This window comes from Porcisia hertigi, chromosome 25 (assembly GCF_017918235.1).
Source record: "Porcisia hertigi strain C119 chromosome 25, whole genome shotgun sequence".
Taxonomy (NCBI): domain Eukaryota; phylum Euglenozoa; class Kinetoplastea; order Trypanosomatida; family Trypanosomatidae; genus Porcisia; species Porcisia hertigi.
In genome coordinates this window covers 390,775-407,665 of record NC_090584.1, presented here as the reverse complement: position 1 = coordinate 407,665, position 16,891 = coordinate 390,775, and the positions used below count along the sequence as shown (strand labels likewise).

The window sequence follows — 16,891 nt, the reverse complement described above, 5'->3', positions numbered from 1 at the left end:
GTCTGTGTGTCTGCACAAGCCCGTTTTTTTCTTCCCTGTTAGTGTGAGATGGACATGCATCGGCGAATGATTTTCTCTCAAACTGTGCAGCCAACTCTCTGCCCATCTCGTCTCCGTGTGCATTGCTGAACGCGTTACAACACGCGGATACACACATCACGTTCGACACGCTCCCAAATAGGATACGGGGAGCAGTCCACCTTCATAGGCGGGTTACATTTTGACCTCGGGATTTTCTCTTTCTCTTTATACTCATCACCACCAGCCACCTCGGCACGTCCTATTGCGCGCAATACTCGCCAGCGCTACGTGCACATTTCAAGGCAGCCAACGTTTCTCGCATTCCTGCACCCAGGTCTGTGGGCGTGTGTCGCGGGTGTGTTCAAAGAATCCACAGCGCTTTTCTCCTTCCCCCACCACCACCACACACATATACACACACAGTGATCTTAAACTTCACCATGATGCGCAGCCAGTTTGACAACAACAGTCCCAACGTGGACGCCGCAAAGTCGGGGTGGCCGCTCGGCTTCCGCACGCGCTATCTCGCGTTTAACCGCGACAGTGGCTCCTCCTGGCTTGCGAACGCAGACGTGATGCTGAAGAACGTGGAGGTGAACCAGGACAGCATTCTTTGGGTGGACGTGGAGGGCGAGACCCCGGAGGTGCGACACCAAATCCTGAACGGACTTCCGTGGTCCCTCAACATCCCGCCAGCGGTGCTGGAGGCCGTTGTTCGGCCGACAGAGAGTGATGTGATGGAGCTGCAGCCGAACTTGGCGCAGTATGCGTACGGCTGTTTGAGCTGTGCTATCGACCCAGTATACCTCACCACCGACGAGGCCGCCGCGCTCGACGAGGAGAATTTAAGTGGGGAGGCCTTCGACAATACTCGTGGTGTGGTTTGGTGCACGGTGCTCATGACGGAGAGGTTGATCGTGACGATGCACGACAGGCGGTTTCTTGGGCTGGAGGAGGTGGTGCGGGCCCTGGAGATGCGTGTGAACGTGGTGGACGCCACTGGCCCTGGGTACGGCACCCTCACGCCGAGTATCGTCCTCGCCACGCTGGTGGCGTACTCCAGCGAGATGATGCTGCCGGACCCGACGGCGCTACTGGGTGAGGTGGACTGCATCGACGAGATGGTGCTCCTCATCGCACCAGGTCAGCGCGACCAGCCGGACCTGCTACGGCGCATTGCCTTGCTGCGCCGCCGCATCTCCTCCTTCCGCGGCTTGCTCTACCTGAGGGAGAAGCTGCTGCGAGAGTTGGTGACGCCTTCGATGCGGGGCAGCTTTGTCGCGGGTGACATGCTGCAGGTCATGCCCATCTATAAGGAGGCGCTGGACAAAAACACACAGGTGTCAGACCGCTTTGACGACGCCCGTGATGTCCTGAACCAGGCGAACCTGAACTTCGTGACGGGCGTGTCGATGCGCATGTCACAGAGCTCAGCGAACATGGACTTCAAGATGCAAATCCTCAGCCAGGTCGCAACCATCTGCCTGCCACTGAATCTTTTGGCTTCCATCTTCGGCATGAACTGCCGGGTACCGTGGCAGGCGGAAGACTATCCCAGCCTGGGAGCCTTTTCGGGCATTATTGGTCTGATGGCGGCGTGGGTGTTTGTTTGCAGCATCCCGACGATCCTCCAGGTGCTTCGCGGCAACCCCGCCAAGGCCATAGTTCCCACGGACGGCTAAGGCAGGTCGCGCGGGCAGTGGATGGGTGTGCGTATGTGCATCTGTGTTGGTAGGGCTACCATTATTGCCACCCGGCCGTGCACGCGCACAGTAACGTCTCTGAACTAAAGTCTTAAGATGTTTTTTTGTTTTTGTGGAAAACATATTAAAGTCGCACGGCAGTCTTTGACTCCGTGGTGTCCTCTCCCCTCCATTTCATTCCACCACCCCCGGCATCGAGGCAAACAAAACACAGGAAACATCGGCACGCAGCCCTCCCCCCCCTCCCTCCCCCTCAAATGTGGATGGTGACTTTTCGCGCGTTTGGCATTTCACTCTTCCCCGCCCCCCCCCCCCCATTTTCCGGCCGAGCAGGCGCCCCCGCTCCCTGGGCGGCCGAGAGGCCCCCCCCTTGGCTGACCGAGCAGGCGACCTTCTTCCCCTTGGTCGACCAAGCAGCCCCCCCTGGCGGGCTGAGAAGGGGCCCCCTGGTCGGCCGGGCAGGTGCCCCCTGCCCGCCGCGGCGGGGCGGGGGCCAGGTGGCTTCGGGGCGGGTGTGGCGTTTCTTTTTTTTGAAGGGGGGGTGGGGGGGGTGGTGGTGACGTGGGCATTTTGTGTGGCGCAGCTACGCGCACGCACGCGAGGCCTTTCATCAGGTAAAGTTGGCGCTGGACGCGCCGTGGTGAAAAGCAGAGCATGGCGAGCTATTCGGTGACCGTCTGTGTGGGCTTCTTGTCGCGCGCCTCTGGGGCAGATACACTTTTCGCTTTTTCGTCGTAGCCTGTGACGATGCCCGGGATGGGGTGAGGTGGAGTGGGGTGATTTGCTTACGATGTTAGTGAAACATGAGAAATGCAAAGAGAAACCACGGCGCACCATCACAAATGGACCACACACTCAGATAAAGAGAGGCAGACAGACACCCAGGTTAGCCGGACGGGGGTAAACACATCCACATATACACACGCAGACATGTGGGGACGAGGCTGAGGGCAATTGGGGGAGAGGGGGGGGGGTAGGGTGAATCTCCATAAAAGGAAAACAAGCATTGCCTCGGCGCATCTCTCTCGCAATACACGCGTGCCGGCACACCCTATTCCTCCATTCTCTCTGTTGACCTCAGTATTTCGACTTAAGACTCGCGACACCTATCCACATGAGAACATCAAGGGGGAGAGCCCTACATCCCCTCCCTAGATACACACACACCAAAGCATCCACACAACACAGCAACGACAAACAGCAACAAACGGGTGGGTAGGGGGCTCTACTTGTGTAAACCCTCCAACATAACCACCAAAGCAAGAAACAACAGAAAAAAAATGAAACGGCAGAGGAGGAGGAGTGGTGGGGTGGGGTGGGGTGGGGGGGGGGGGAGGGGGGGAAGAATACAAGGGGTAAGTTTGGACACACCATGTGGTCTCTCCCCCCATTTCTCCTCTCTGACGATCCAATGCGTACGATGGTTGACAAGAAAAAAAAATTAGACCAGATAAACGAAAAAGACATCAGTTCCCCCCCCCTCCTCCCCCCCCTAGCGGCCAATATCACAGTTTAGGACAAGCGCTGCGTTAATCACTAAGAAGACAAACGAGAGGCCTCCTCTACGCACACATCACCAACGCACTTGCGTCGCTCTTATGAATACACGTTAATGTTAAGCAATCGGGTTCATCCTGCCCCCGCGTTCTTTGTGTGTCAACCTCCCTCGATATCTTCCCCCCTTTGCCGCTGCTCTGGTCTCTCCCCCCTCTTCCCGATTTTTCTCCACGCCTATTCTTTACCCATGCGCGTGCGAGTGGTCGCCTTGCTCTGTCTCTTACTTTCACTTTCTTCCAAGAAGGCGAGGAGAGGGCAGGGGGGGGATTGGAGGAGAGCGTAGGTGGGCGGGGGAGAAGGATGAGGAGAAAAAGAAAAGGGGGTTGCGTTGTTGTAATTCTCCCTTTTCCATTCTTTGCTTCTGTTTGCATTTCCCCCGCTTTTTTTAATCGTTCATGATCATATATATATATATATATATATGTACACACACACACACAAATGTGTACATGTGTATAGAGTCTATCAGCGATGGAGAACAAAGTCAACAGGAATATATAAATATATAGAAGGAAGGACTGTGTGTGTGTGTGCACTGATGTGCTGGACGGGGGCAGGAAAAACATCAAGGGGGGATATGGAAAGCACACACGCGCACTCGTTGATAGCACGTGTGTAGCCTTCCCATTTCCCCTGTCCAATGGGGGTACTCGCAACTTGAGAACAGTTGTAGTCAAAACGCCTTCGGCCCCGTTGACACAGATTGTCGCAAAGCCACCTCCCTCTACACACACAGTCATAGACACACCGTTAGACTCCCAAACATGTCCCCATGAATCCGTGCCCCCTCCCCCCCCGCATACCTCGGCACATCGCTAAGGAGGTGCAGAGGTGTGCAAGGGGCCGAGAAGGTGGAGAGAACCACACACGCACATGACTTAGGCGACAGCTATGGCTTTGTGGTTGCTTAGCTGCGGCGCAGGTCAGCCCACTTGTCCGTGCTCACAGGGCCTGACGGCTTGGACGGCGCACCTCTCTCACCACCAAAACCGCTGCGCTCACCGCCAAACCTGCTGCGCTCACCGCCAAAACCGCTGCGCTCACCGCCAAAACCGCTGCGCTCACCACCAAAACCGCTGCGCTCACCACCAAAGGAGCTCCTGTCAATGGCTCCGGCACCACCGCCACGGCCGAGACCGCCTGCGCCGCGACCGCGACCATTGCTATTCGGGCTACTGGCTGCGTCGCTGTTGTTGGCACAGCCGGCGTTGCTTTCCTCAGTCTTGCGATCGCTCGGCGCTGTTGCGTCATCTTTGACTGCACCTTCCGATTCCTTCTCCGTCTTCGGCGGCTCCACGCGCGGGGCGTCGCGCCAATTGCCAATCTCGCCGCTGAACGGATTCGACTTCGCCTCCAGCGAAACCTCCCCCTGAGTGACCGGGCTAGCCGGGTCGCTGCTGTGGCGCAGGTTGCCAGTGCGACGGTCGAGGCCCTCCTCACTGCGGCCGTTCTCGCGCAGCATGGAGAAATCGGGTTGCTGTTCCGGGGCATCACTGCGCCAGTTGCCGAGATTCAGCGGGGAGCCAGCGCTGCCCATCGGGCTGCCCGACACTGGCGATGCTTGCTGCACTGCTGAGCCTAGCACGTCGCGCGACAGGTCGCCGAAGTTGTGCAGCTCAGTGCGGGAGCCGAAGTTTGAGCGGCTGGTCATCCTTTGCATTCCCGGCTGGTCCTCGGGTTGTTGGCCACCGAAAACGTCACGGGAAAGCCCCATGGCGGCGAGACCACCAGGCTGTTGCTGGCCAGCCGCATCGCGTGACATGCCAGGGCGCTCGTTCGTGTTGCGGTTAAGCAGCCGCTCTACTTGTTTCGGTGTAGCGAGGTCAACGTACATGCGGCGACCGCGTTGGAAGGTCTGGTCTAGCGACAACGCCACCATCAGTGCCTGCGTGGAGACGAACTCAACAAACGCGAACGACTTGCCATCCTGGTTGATGAGGCGGTGGGCTGCGATGGCGTCGCGGTTGAAGAGAGAAAGAAAGTCTTCCTCAGTGGTGCCGTTACGCAGGTTGCCGAAGTGTGCCACATACGGTGGCTGCAGGTCGTCAATGGTGAAGGACCGCTTTTGCTCTGACACGGCCGCCGTGCGGAAGCTCTCTTGCTGATCTAAGGTGTTGTTTGCCACGCGGCTGTACTCTTGGCGCTGCTTCGCTATTTTCTCCGACAGCTTCGCCTCACCGACCTGCTCCGCTGTCATCCAGTCATCCTCGGCCCAGTCGAGGGCTTCCTCTGGGATGTAATCCTCATTGAACTGGAAAAGGTTCACTGTCTTTCCGCGTCCTTTCTTCTGCTTGGCGGGCATTGTGCAGTGCGCTTCCGAGTTGTAGCTCTGTTTTTTTATGACTATATATATATATATATATACGTGCGTGTATACACGTTGTATCCCGAAACCCCTTTGAAAGAAAAAAAAAGAGATATGAGGTGTGTCCGGAGGTGATGCAAACACACAAACAAACTCAAAAGAGAGCGACCTTTATTAAATGGATAATATATTGCTGGAATATAAAAAAAAGGGGTAGCACGTGTGTGTGTGTGTGTTTAGGGGGTGGGGAGAATGGGGAAGGGGAGGGGGGGGTTGTGGTGGCACACGGGCGACAGAAGAAACGTGAAAAGAGCTTTGCGGCAGCACGTGCAGATATTTGCCAGTGCGCATGAGAGGAGGAGGAGGGGGTTAGGGTAGAGGTGATGGTCAAGATGCCGAATGGTGGTAGGGAGACGTGAGTGGCAGTTACCGTATTGGACCGGGGCGACCTTTTTTTTTCAGGTTTCTTCTCTGCCTGCGCTTGCTCAATGCAGACGCACACATGCAGCACAGGACTCAGTGGCAGCGTTGTGCCCAGATGAGGCATGTTTATCCTGCGCCTGTCTCCATTTCTTTTTTTTTTTGAAGCTGTATTGCTCCACCGTATATTGATCATCTTCGCCTTTCTACTCGATCTTCTCGTTAGGGTCAGGAGCGTACAACTACAGGCATGTACAGAGAAACCTAAAGCAATATATATATATATATATATGTATAGATATATATGAAGAGCACGGAAAGACATGCTAGTACCCCCCTTTATTGGCAACTCTTACCACCACTTGGCTTCGTTATTCAATTGACGTATGCGTATATGTCAAGGCTTTTTTTTTGTGTGTGTGTGTGTGGGGGGGGGGACATGCCATCATGAACACCATAGTGGCGGCAAATGTGCAACGACATACATGTAATCTAGCTTTACACCTTCAGGCTCTTCACACGCCTTCACCGTATGCCTTCCCCCCCTCCTCCTCTCTCTCTCACACACACACACACACACACACACACAGAGGCACACCTCGTACGATTAAGGAGATCAAGCGAAGCAACGAGGATGCCGGGGGCAGGGAGAGCAAAGTGTGTGTGTGTATGTGTGCATGGGGTACCGGCCCCATGCGCTAGACGGGGGGGGGGGGGCTATCACGCTTGTGCATGTGAGCAGCCCCCTTAACTCCAGTCTCGTCCTCTGTTCGGGCGGAGGTTCATGAGATGCTCAAATCACTAAAAAAGGAAGACGGCAAGGGTGCGGGTCGCTTCCCCCTGACCCCTTCCCCCCTCTTTCTCTGTCTAAGCCGACAGTCGTTCAAGCACGCCACCTCCGTTCGAGGCGCTGCTTCCACGAATGCGCGGAGATGTTCGGGGACGCGCGAAGCCGTTGATACTTCCTCGTGGCGTGCCTGCCAGCGACGTTCCAAGCCGCGGTGTGCTCGCTGAGCGGAGCATGCGATCCTCATCATCAGGAGCAGCGGTGGCGATCTCTTCGGCGCGGTCTGCCTGCCTGCGCACGGCAAAAAGAGCCTCGCTGAAGTCTCTCATCTCCAACTCGGCACCCTCATCAAGCCAGGTAGGGGACTTTCTACGGCGCGCCATCTTCGCCTCTGCTCGCTGCAGGAGTGACCGCGCCTCCTGCACGGACCGCTGCAACCCCTGCAGCGACGCGGCGTACTGCTCTCTTTCTTTGTTATGCGACTCCTTCGTACTCTGTGTTCCTGGAGAGGAGAGGTCGCACTGCTTTTTCACGGTGGCTTCCATGATCATCGTTGTCTCATATGCCTTCTTGGCATTCGCCGCCTCCACAGTGGCGCGCTGAGCGTACAAGCGAAGGTCCATCAAGCGGTCGTAGCCGTTCACATCCACGGCTGTTTCTGTGCCGGCTGCGGCGCGCTCTAGCGGACCACGCCCGCTCGTAGGCTGTATTGTGCTGATGTCCTTGATGTTACTGCCCCGTCGCATCTGATAGGCGAGGTCTCGGCGGCGGTGCACCGCGCGGGCCTTGGTGTCTCGCAGTGCTGCCCGCTCGACGCGCCAGCGCTGCAAGTCCAGCGCGTGCTTCACCTTCTCACTCTCGGAGAGCTCGTCGTCGCTCAGCACACTCACCGGTTGGGGGCCGTGGTCCTGCGTTTTTATGGAGTAGTAGTCCTTCGCCTGGTGCTGAGGTTCCGTGTAGAGGCGCACGATACTTGGCGGGCGGCTGGTGTTCGGGCGGCTGGTGCTCGGGCGGCTTGACGATCGGGGCGTCACCCGGCTGCGCGAGGAACACAGCATCGCCCCCGTCAAGTCGCAACCAAGCCGCCGTACGTGATCGTCGCGAGCCTTGTACAGCTCTTTGTTCAGCCGCTTCATGACGCTGCTCTTCGCCGCCAGTTGCGACGACAGCTGCACAACGGTGCGCTCGCGCGCCCGCATCACCTCAGCGATTGCCTGCAGGTTGCGCAACTGGTTAACGGTCTGCGTCCAGTCCTCCACCTCTTCACCAATAATCTCTAGTGGTGCCTTCAGTACAGGTGCTGGTGTGACAAACTTAGCTGCCACGACGGGGTCGAACACCGCCGGCGGCGGCGGGGTCGCAGGGGTTTTTGCTGTGTCGTTAGGCTGCGCTGGCGAGCGCGGGTGTGCGTATGGAGTTGGCGCGACAGAGCTGCACGGATCTTCCGAGACGGGGGACGAGGGTTGCGGGTGGGCTGCAAGGTTTGCTGGGGGAATATTTCTGTCGACGAGTACTTCATTCTCCTTTGACGACAGCGTCACTGGGCATTCAGCTCTGACTGTGCCGTTGTTGCTGCGCGCGCTCGGAAGAGCGGAGGAGCGCTTCCTCACCGTGGGGGTGGCTGCTCGCGAGCTGTTTGGGGTGGCGCTGTTGGTGTACCACGGACGTGCGTTCATGGCTTGCCGGCGCTTCTCAGCCTCCTTCATCTTAGTGGCTTGCTCTTGCTGCAGAGCATAGGCCGCGCTCTGGCTGCTTGTGCGTCGGGCGCGCGGATTGGGCTCGTTGGTCTTCCAGGGACGGATGTTCATGTATTGGCTGCGTTCCTGCAGCGCCTGCTTGCGCCGCTCCTCCTCGACCTCCTTGCCACGTCGCCGCTCCTCGCTCGCGCTGACAAACTCGAATGATGCTTCTTTTGTATCCACCACCTTGGCTGCTGCCTCATTGGCGTCATCTCCGCGGTCAATGCTGAGGTGCGACACCAACACCTCTTGCCCTCGCACCGATTCTTCTCTACAGCCACTTTCCTGGAAGAAGCTGTGGCGTGCTTCGTCGTTTGTCGAATGGACTTCAAAGTGTAGGCTTGTTGGGGTGGCCATGGAGGCACCGCTGTGGGCTGTGGTGCCGAGAGCGGGCACGTTCGAGCATCGTTCCCCGCGCTGCGACTCATCCACTGTGAAGTGAATGTCGCTGCCATCCGAGTACGTCAAGGCATTGAGACCGGGCTCCTCGGTGCGGTGGTTGAGTGCGGTGGGGTGCACTTGGAACAGGATGCTGCCGTTTTGTGTCAGCTCATCCTCAACAAACTGGATAGAGCGCTCGCTCTGCACAAACGATGACTTTGGCATTGGGGCCGCCGTCTTTGTCACGTGCTGCGACCACCCGCTGTCGCCACGCAAGAGTGGCGTGCAGTAGCGTGACGAGGTACGGCTTGGAGGCCTTTGTGGTGGCTTACTCAATGTACGTGTGCTTCCACGGGGCGTATGCCCTGGCCCACGTGTCATCGGCACTGGTGGTACCCCGAAGGTGAGTGTACCGCCCTGCTGCTGGTGTGCTCGTGAAGCGACTTCTGAAGCCTCGACATTGACCGAATCGTTAGGGAGCTGGGGACGCTCCGGCTCATCCGTATGGATGGACAAGTTCGAGGTAAGCACTGGGGAAACACCATCTGTCTTCGTGGTGGACGTTGGCGGGGACGCGTACTTAGAGACGATAGACGATAACGCCAAAGGCGGCGCCGTGGCCTGGCCGTTGCTTGTCATGTTTTAGAGTGAGTCCCAGGGGAGGTGACTCACTGACAGGGGTCAAGAGGCTCTAGAATGGCCTTTCGTGTGACGGTGGGGTGGTTGGCCTCCTCCGTCTACAGTTCGTGATTTTCTGTGAGGTATATGGCCGTTATGGTGGCGCGGGGGCGTGCACACGAAGCGCTGTTATACTCAGCTGCGGGATCGCGAGGCAGTGCAGGGATTGGGCAAACAAGAGAGGTGCACGGGCAGTGGTCTACGAAGGTGCCCGGTTGAATGTGTGATGCGCACGAGGAAGGGAGGGAGGGGGGGGGGTAGGGGAGTTGCCCACGGCTGTCGTACCGTTTTCCCCTTGTTCGTACGCTCTTTATACGTTGTGGATTGCCTACAGCTGAGTTGTGTGCGCCCGCGATGTGATAGAGGCGGTGGTAAGGGGAGACGGAGAGTGACAGCGCGACAACTACCTCTGCAGTAGAATGATGGAGGGCTCAAGATGCGTCAGTCTTCGCCTTCAACGAGCATATATATATATATATCCATCGTCTGTCCTTAACTGGAGGAAGGGGAGGGGGGGGGAGAGAGGGCGGGGGCGCGCTCTTCCCTGTGAAACAAACTGTAGCCACCTCTTTCTGGAAGCATCTCTACACATGTGCACGCAGAGAGATCGTGTGGAGGGGGCGATGTTATACTACATTGACACAAACACACGCACACAAAAAATGGGGCACAAGCGCATACCTTTTTCTTTTCCTATCTCCCGCTGTCTGTGTTACTGCGGTGGTGGTGGTGGTGGTCGTTTTGAGCTACCACGGACGGAGAGACGGCTGAGTGAGGTAGGTCAGAGAGCAACGCACGATACTGGTGAAGTCAAGCGAAACGGCAAGGCTGTGACTCGACAGTTGTTGCATTCTCCTCCCTCGCCGTATCCCCATCACACGCACCCAGTACCCCCTACACTACCAGGGACAACTCGAATCAAACCACACCGTGTCCCTCCTCGTCGTCTTGAATCCTCCCCACACACTACTTTCTCCTCTCTCCAGCACGCATCATCACGGACAGATCAACATAACGACAGGGAAGCGAAGAGAAGGCGCCGATAATACTCTCAGTGGTCGAGATGCTGCCAGTACGCCACCCAACTGGCGAATCACCACCCGACGGAGGACACGATGAGTCTTCCTCTCGAAGCAAACAAAAAATTGTTGCGGGCGGGGCAGAAGAAACACACACACACACACACATTGAGGTTTTTGCAATGTGAAAGTCCTCTGCCACTCTTTGTCCCCACACATCTGACTTCCCCCGCCCCCTCTCTCTTCGGTGCAATGCTTTCTTCTATGCGAGAGGCACACTAAACACATCAGTCATTCAACGGGAGACACTAGAAGAAAAAAAAAACAGCCCCCCTCCCTCAATTCCCAAACTCACTGACGCACATTACAACAGTGCCTATATGTATGCAACGGGAGAGTGACCCTCGCGTTGACAACGCCAGAGGAGGATGATAAAAGATGGTGCCCGTCGCTCCCTCCATCCCTCTCCCCCCCCCCCCCCAAACAGAAAGGAGGAAGAATGGGCAGTTCAGGAGAATGCGGCGTCTAACACCGTTGGATACACACAGAACAGTTAGCGCACCGACGAGGGGGGGGGGGGGGAGTTGCGTTGCCTTTACATTTTGAACTGACACTCGACACACACACACACGCACACCCCTCCCTGGTGGATCCAATTATCTATAGAATAGCGCGTGTGTGTACGGGGGGGGAAGGGGTAGCATGGAGCGAAAAGTTCAAAAGTGAGCACAGAACGTTCACGACAAGACCGACGGGGAGTGGATAACGTGAGAAGGGGATGCGTACATGTGTGTGTGTGTGTGTGTACGCACGCAACGAAGACGGGGGGGAAAGTGTCGCTCGAATGGGCATGATGGTGTCGTGCTGACCAAACACACAGACAGGCAGACATGAAAATAAGCTCATAGAAATTCGAGTGGACAAAAGAGAAAATAGAGGTGCATCAACGACGAAGACAACGACGGTGTTGGTGTGGTGGGAGACGCCACCGGGTACAGCGGGCCAAAGATATGAGAGCCACGAAAAAAAAAAAAAACAGAAACGAAGCAAACAGGGGAAAGAAAAAGGCGGGAAGGCGCGCTCACATGAATGCACCTGGCGAGGAGGGTGGAGGGGACACACTAATAGACTGTTGGTATATGACTCGCGTGTATTCGCCGACATGAATATGTGTATGACTGCCTACGGTACAGATGGAGATGCTTTGAGACTGTGTGTGTGTGTGAATGTGAAAGAAAACTCTATGAAGATCTTTCAAAAAAAAAAAAACGAGTGCGGGTACAGGGGTGGATGGGGTAGGATATAACAACCACAGAACAAGAACAAAGCAACTTGGAAAAAATAAACGGCAACAACCGGATAGAGAGGGGAGGGGGTTATTGGAGAGTCGGGGCAGAGTCTGCACCGCACAAGGTTGTCTCCCATTTCTCTGCTCTCCCCCTTTTTTCACCCTCCCCCCACACACACACACACATGTATATCACACCGATAGGCACAGACGCGTAGACTATACACACCTACATGTAGAGAGGACGTCGTCATGTACGTGACACCCCCCCCCCTCATCCCACATGAAGTTCTAACACCCACCTTCCTATTTTGCCTACCCTATGCGTGTGTGTCGCAGAAGAGGGGGGGGGGAGGGGGCGAGAAGGCAAGAGAGCGCAGAGGTACTGCTCCTAACCCCCCTCCCCCCCTTCCTCCCCCTCTACTCCGGTTATGGCTGGCCGATGGACCAGCCTACACAAACGGGTTTGGCGCGGCATCCGGAATCGGATCCTGTTCGTCACTATGCTCCCCTGATGGGTACTGCAGCTTTACCTCTTCAATCTCGCCCGGGTGCGCGTTGTGAGGGCTGGGCAGTTCCACCGGATCCTCGCTACCATTAGCGGCAACGGCGGCGTTGTGAATATCCTCGTCCAACGCCATTATTTCCTCCGCAGCGGCTGCGTCCGTGTCGCATTCGTAATGGTGCAGCGGTTCCTCTTCTGTGTCCGTTCCCTCCTCCCCATTTTCAAAATGATCCAATTCGCTGTCGTTCTCTTCCTCCGCCACCGCCCCCTTGACACCTTCAGTCATGAGAGCGTAGTCGTCCTGCTCGGCCACAGAACTGCTGACGTCCATGGACGCTGTCGGCACCACGTCCTCGGGTTCAGCGTCGGAGAGCGCATCCGCCTCGGGGGCGATCACCAACTGCTGTGGGGAGCGGGAGCGGGAGCGAGAGCGGGTCCGGTGAGAAACCGAGCGCGTATTTGCCGTGTGCTCCACACCGTTGATAGGGCGGTGCCCTCTGGGGTCGTCCGACGGCGCCGCCATTGCGCACGTCTGCTGTTGCACCTGAATAATGGGGCGCTGACGGAGCGCCAGGGATGGGACGCCGCGCTGAATGTGCTGGGGTGGAGGGTTCGGCGGATGCCCGTCGGCCCCGCTCTGGGGAATCGGTACGGACGAACTACGACTGCCGTTTTTGCCGCGCTGCGGTGTCGTGGTAGAGGCCGAGTTTTGACTGTTGAGCACCACATTGCGTCTCTTGAGATCCTCGATGTAGAGAGGAGACTCCCTGTCCATGACTTGCAGCACACCTGGTCGCGGCGAGCGCAGGTGGTAGATCCGCGGCGTAACAAGCACCATGGGAAGCTGTCCGAGCGCTCTCTCGAGGCGCGAGCGAGCCGCGCTGGGCTGCGGGGTCAATAAATCGGACGGCGTCGACTCCTCCAGGCACGCATCGACCTTTGGCGATCCAGGCGAGACTCTCTTGCGTTCGCCCCGTGCCTTGCTGATTTTTGTTCCCTTCTTCCCCGGTGTTTCGGCGGCCCTTTTCTTCGCCTTCATTTTCTTATCCGCGCCTGCTGGTACGGCGGCAACCGGGTCTGGCAACTCCTCTGGCTCTGGCAACTCCTCCGGCTCTGGCAACTCCTCTGGCTCTGGCAACTCCTCTGGCTCTGGCAACTCCTCTGGCTCTGGCAACTCCTCCAGCTCACTCTCTACTTGGTGCTCATTGGCACTGCCAAGACTGTGCGGTGTGCAAATACTCTCCAGCAGCGCCAGTGTCGCTTCGTATGGGCAGCTGCTCAGCCTCTCATCAATATCGCTTGTCGTCATGGTGGGGGCATGGCTGATGCTGAGGCCACACGACATGCCCGTGACTGCCGCTTCCACCGTCACCCGAACGCATTGCAGTTCCACCCCAATTGCGGTTGCCGTTTCCTTTGCCACCGTCCGCTCCACCTCCTCCAATGAGGTGTCCACCACACTTGTCCACTTGCTGCCTGGGAAGTAGCGGGTGTGCTCCGTGACGACTACGCCATGGTTCCCTGCGGGCTTAACGGCTGCCATAGGGATCGGGACAGCCTTGGCTGGCGTTGGCTCCGGCACGAGTGCGTTCTCGCTAACAGGCACCAAGGTCGAGTCCTCAGAACCCTGCCGTTGTTTGGTTACCTGGTGCTGCGGCGAACGGCTGCGCGGCGTCAAGGGTGGTCCAGCGTGCAGGCGAGCCTCTTGCGCGGCCTTGGCGGCACGCTGCGACAGGCGGCGGGGCGGAGGGTAGAGAGCGCGCTGGTCAGCGGAAGCCTCTTCGTTGACCCCCTCTGGTGCGGATTTGCGCGGTTCGGAGTTCTCACGACTCTGGGGTCGACTCGCCTGGTTCTGGCCCTCGACCTGGTACGTAAGACTCTGCGCCGAGTTCGACGCGCCATCGTCCACCTCTTCAAACTGAATGTCGTCATGCGACTGCGTATGTGCGTGGGGCGAGGAATTGAAGACGGCGCCGCTCTCGTGGCCCAGAGATGTGTTTTCGTGCGCCGGCTCCTCTTTTACGGGTTCCTCGTGCAAAGAAATGGAGATGATGCTCTGATCATTGACTCCCGTGTTCTCCACTGGCACCTTGCTGTGCCGTTCCTCCTGGAAGGCGATGGACGACGCAAGAGACTCGGGCATCGCTCCTCGGAAGCTGTGGCGACGATGAGAGCGGGCGAGAAGGGGAAGGCGGTGTGTGTGTGTGTGTGTCAGGGCAAAGCAGGGGTGGTGCTGCGGCGGTAAAAAAAATGTGTGATTACAACTGTGGTGTGTGTACGTGTTGTTCAGTGTTTACTCTGCAAGTAGGTCGATGAGAGATGTGATGAACACCTTTACATGACCGAGTGGGATGCACGTATACGTGCGGATGCGTCGTTTCAGAGAGCGTGGGGCGGTGCCAAAGGGGGAGGAGGGGGAGGGGAGGGAGGCCTCCAAGTCTTCATGTAGGGCGGACGGTTGTGAAGACAAGTCGAGGACGACGCTTATGGTGGACGACGCTTGGTGCAGATAGACGCAGACCAAAGGGAGTGTGGCGAGGCACACGTACTGTTTTCGAAGGGGGGGGGGGAGAGAGAAGCTCGTATTTCTCCTCTGGCCCGCAGCAACGGTTTAGTTAGATGAGCTCCGGTTTGGGTGCGTGCGCTTGACTAGCGAGGGCGCAGAGCAGAGCAGAGAGGGAGGGGGAGGGGAGCGACGCCAGCAAGGGGGAATGACGATAGATGCCGCTCCCCAGCTTTAAATATACGGGCACTGTCCTTTTCATCCCATCAGGCCAAAAATGTTTATTGTGCTCTCCTCCTCCTCCCCCCCTCCCCCCCCTGGTGCACACACACACACGCACATACACATACACACCACACACATTTTGACAGCCACCTGCTGAGGGCGCTCGGGACACCACCGATGTTGTCTAAAGCAGCAGTAACACTACCACCACCTGACCCTGACGTGTGATGAGGAGATGAAGGGATGGCCCACTATACACCCACGTGCGTGTGGGTACGGTCACTCCCTGCGCTCTCCGCATCTTTTCTGCCCTCTTCCTCCTTCGCTCAGCTCAGCTCAGCTCAGCCCAGCCAGCCAGCAGCTCCTCCTTAAATAATAACAGTAATGGGCTCCACCTTGTCGATACCGACATGCCGACGTTTTTTTTTTGAGGGGATTGAGAGCCAATCTCATATACAGAGCGGCACACCAATATATACACATATGTGTCTACTCCCCGAGAAGCAGCAACGTCAGCTGTAGGAGGTGGGTGGGGTGTGGGGGTGGGTGCGAGGCAGCGAGAGGGGTGCGGTGGGAGAGTTGATGTGGCCTAGTCTGAAGAGAGTACCAGTGAACCCCCCCCCCCCCCCTCACCCATCCTCCACACACACACACACACACACAAAACAAACAAACAAACAAGACGGAGGAGGGAAGACTCTCAGCAAGCTAGTGAAGCAATAAGCTTCAGAGAGGTAAAGCGGTGCCGCGAAGGTTGATCTCACACTGAACCTGAGAAAAGGAGCAGGCAAGGCGTACGAGTGACGTCCGTAAAGTGTTTGGGGGGATGAGTGTACCTGACTTGTACGCCTTGCCTCCACTCAGTGGTTTATCTGTGGTGAGCACTTCATAGCCCTTGTCCTCCCTCAAGCTTGAGGTTCGTGCCGAGCACCTCCGTTAATTCCCTCTCCAACTTCTCCACCAAGTCGTGTCCGTCGTGATCCGATTTCCATGACGTCTTCTCGCGACCGCCCTGCGTCATAGTGATCATGTCGTAGTGATGAGGACCAGAGATGGGGGAGGAAAGCCACAGTTGCACATTTGGAGCTTGCTTATTGAGAATGAAGGTGCCGCGCTCGGTCGTTTCGATCGTCAACACACCGCCGTTGCAGCTGACATCTTCCACTGCCGCACTGTCGACCGCGTCCACGTAAGTCTCAATGAGCTGGAGAAGCTCGTCAGCGGCCATGTTGAACTTGACGTCGGTGAAGCCATCCATGCCGAGCTTAGAGTAGTGGACGACGTGCGGGGCGGCGTTGGTGTCGGTCGCCCCGGTTGTCGCGGCTGCGCGACTCATGACAGTCATCGCACTTCTGGTAATGGCCTTTTCATTATTCTTCGAGAATGTGAACGGGGATCCGACTGCAGGGTAGCTGGCAGCTGCGTAGACCCTTGCGCGCAGTGCAACGCATTGGCAAAGTTTCGTGCATCTCATTGTGATTTTGTAATGGAGGCGTGCTTGAGGGCTAGAAGGGGTGCCAGGAGAAGGGGAAGGGGAGAGACGGCAGCATACAAACGAATCGGGATGAAGAAATAGGGGGACAAGGTTATACTCATCAGACGCCAGAGGCAGTGTAGGCCCCCCGACGCACGGACGCATCGGTAGAGAGTCGCTGGTGACTTTGTGTGTCTCAGCAGCTGTCGTATTGTGATGGAACGGATTCCATGTGCATATGACCATCTGCATCGATCGGCGACCGCACACACCGAAAAAAGCGGTC

At 57.2% G+C, this 16,891-nt stretch overlaps 5 protein-coding genes across 5 annotated transcripts; 1 reads left to right on the top strand and 4 right to left on the bottom strand.

Moving 5' to 3' along the window:
* Nucleotides 1-461: 461 nt before the first annotated feature.
* On the top strand, nt 462-1,703 carry JKF63_04610 (uncharacterized protein; the record flags this gene model as incomplete). The annotated part of the gene is made up of 1 exon (XM_067900592.1): nt 462-1,703. The coding sequence occupies one exon, from the start codon at nt 462-464 to the stop codon at nt 1,701-1,703; it is 1,242 nt and encodes a 413-aa protein (XP_067756613.1).
* Nucleotides 1,704-4,188: 2,485 nt separating this feature from the next.
* On the bottom strand, nt 4,189-5,583 carry JKF63_04609 (uncharacterized protein; the record flags this gene model as incomplete). Its single annotated transcript, XM_067900591.1, has 1 exon — nt 4,189-5,583. The coding sequence occupies one exon, from the start codon at nt 5,581-5,583 to the stop codon at nt 4,189-4,191; it is 1,395 nt and encodes a 464-aa protein (XP_067756612.1).
* Nucleotides 5,584-6,873: 1,290 nt separating this feature from the next.
* JKF63_04608 (uncharacterized protein) lies at nt 6,874-9,552 on the bottom strand (the record flags this gene model as incomplete). The annotated part of the gene is made up of 1 exon (XM_067900590.1): nt 6,874-9,552. The coding sequence occupies one exon, from the start codon at nt 9,550-9,552 to the stop codon at nt 6,874-6,876; it is 2,679 nt and encodes an 892-aa protein (XP_067756611.1).
* A 2,798-nt stretch (nt 9,553-12,350) lies between these two features.
* JKF63_04607 (uncharacterized protein) lies at nt 12,351-14,546 on the bottom strand (the record flags this gene model as incomplete). The annotated part of the gene is made up of 1 exon (XM_067900589.1): nt 12,351-14,546. One exon carries the CDS (start codon nt 14,544-14,546, stop codon nt 12,351-12,353), a length of 2,196 nt encoding a protein of 731 aa, XP_067756610.1.
* A 1,471-nt stretch (nt 14,547-16,017) lies between these two features.
* On the bottom strand, nt 16,018-16,605 carry JKF63_04606 (uncharacterized protein; the record flags this gene model as incomplete). The annotated part of the gene is made up of 1 exon (XM_067900588.1): nt 16,018-16,605. One exon carries the CDS (start codon nt 16,603-16,605, stop codon nt 16,018-16,020), a length of 588 nt encoding a protein of 195 aa, XP_067756609.1.
* Between the last annotated feature and the right edge of the window lie 286 nt (nt 16,606-16,891).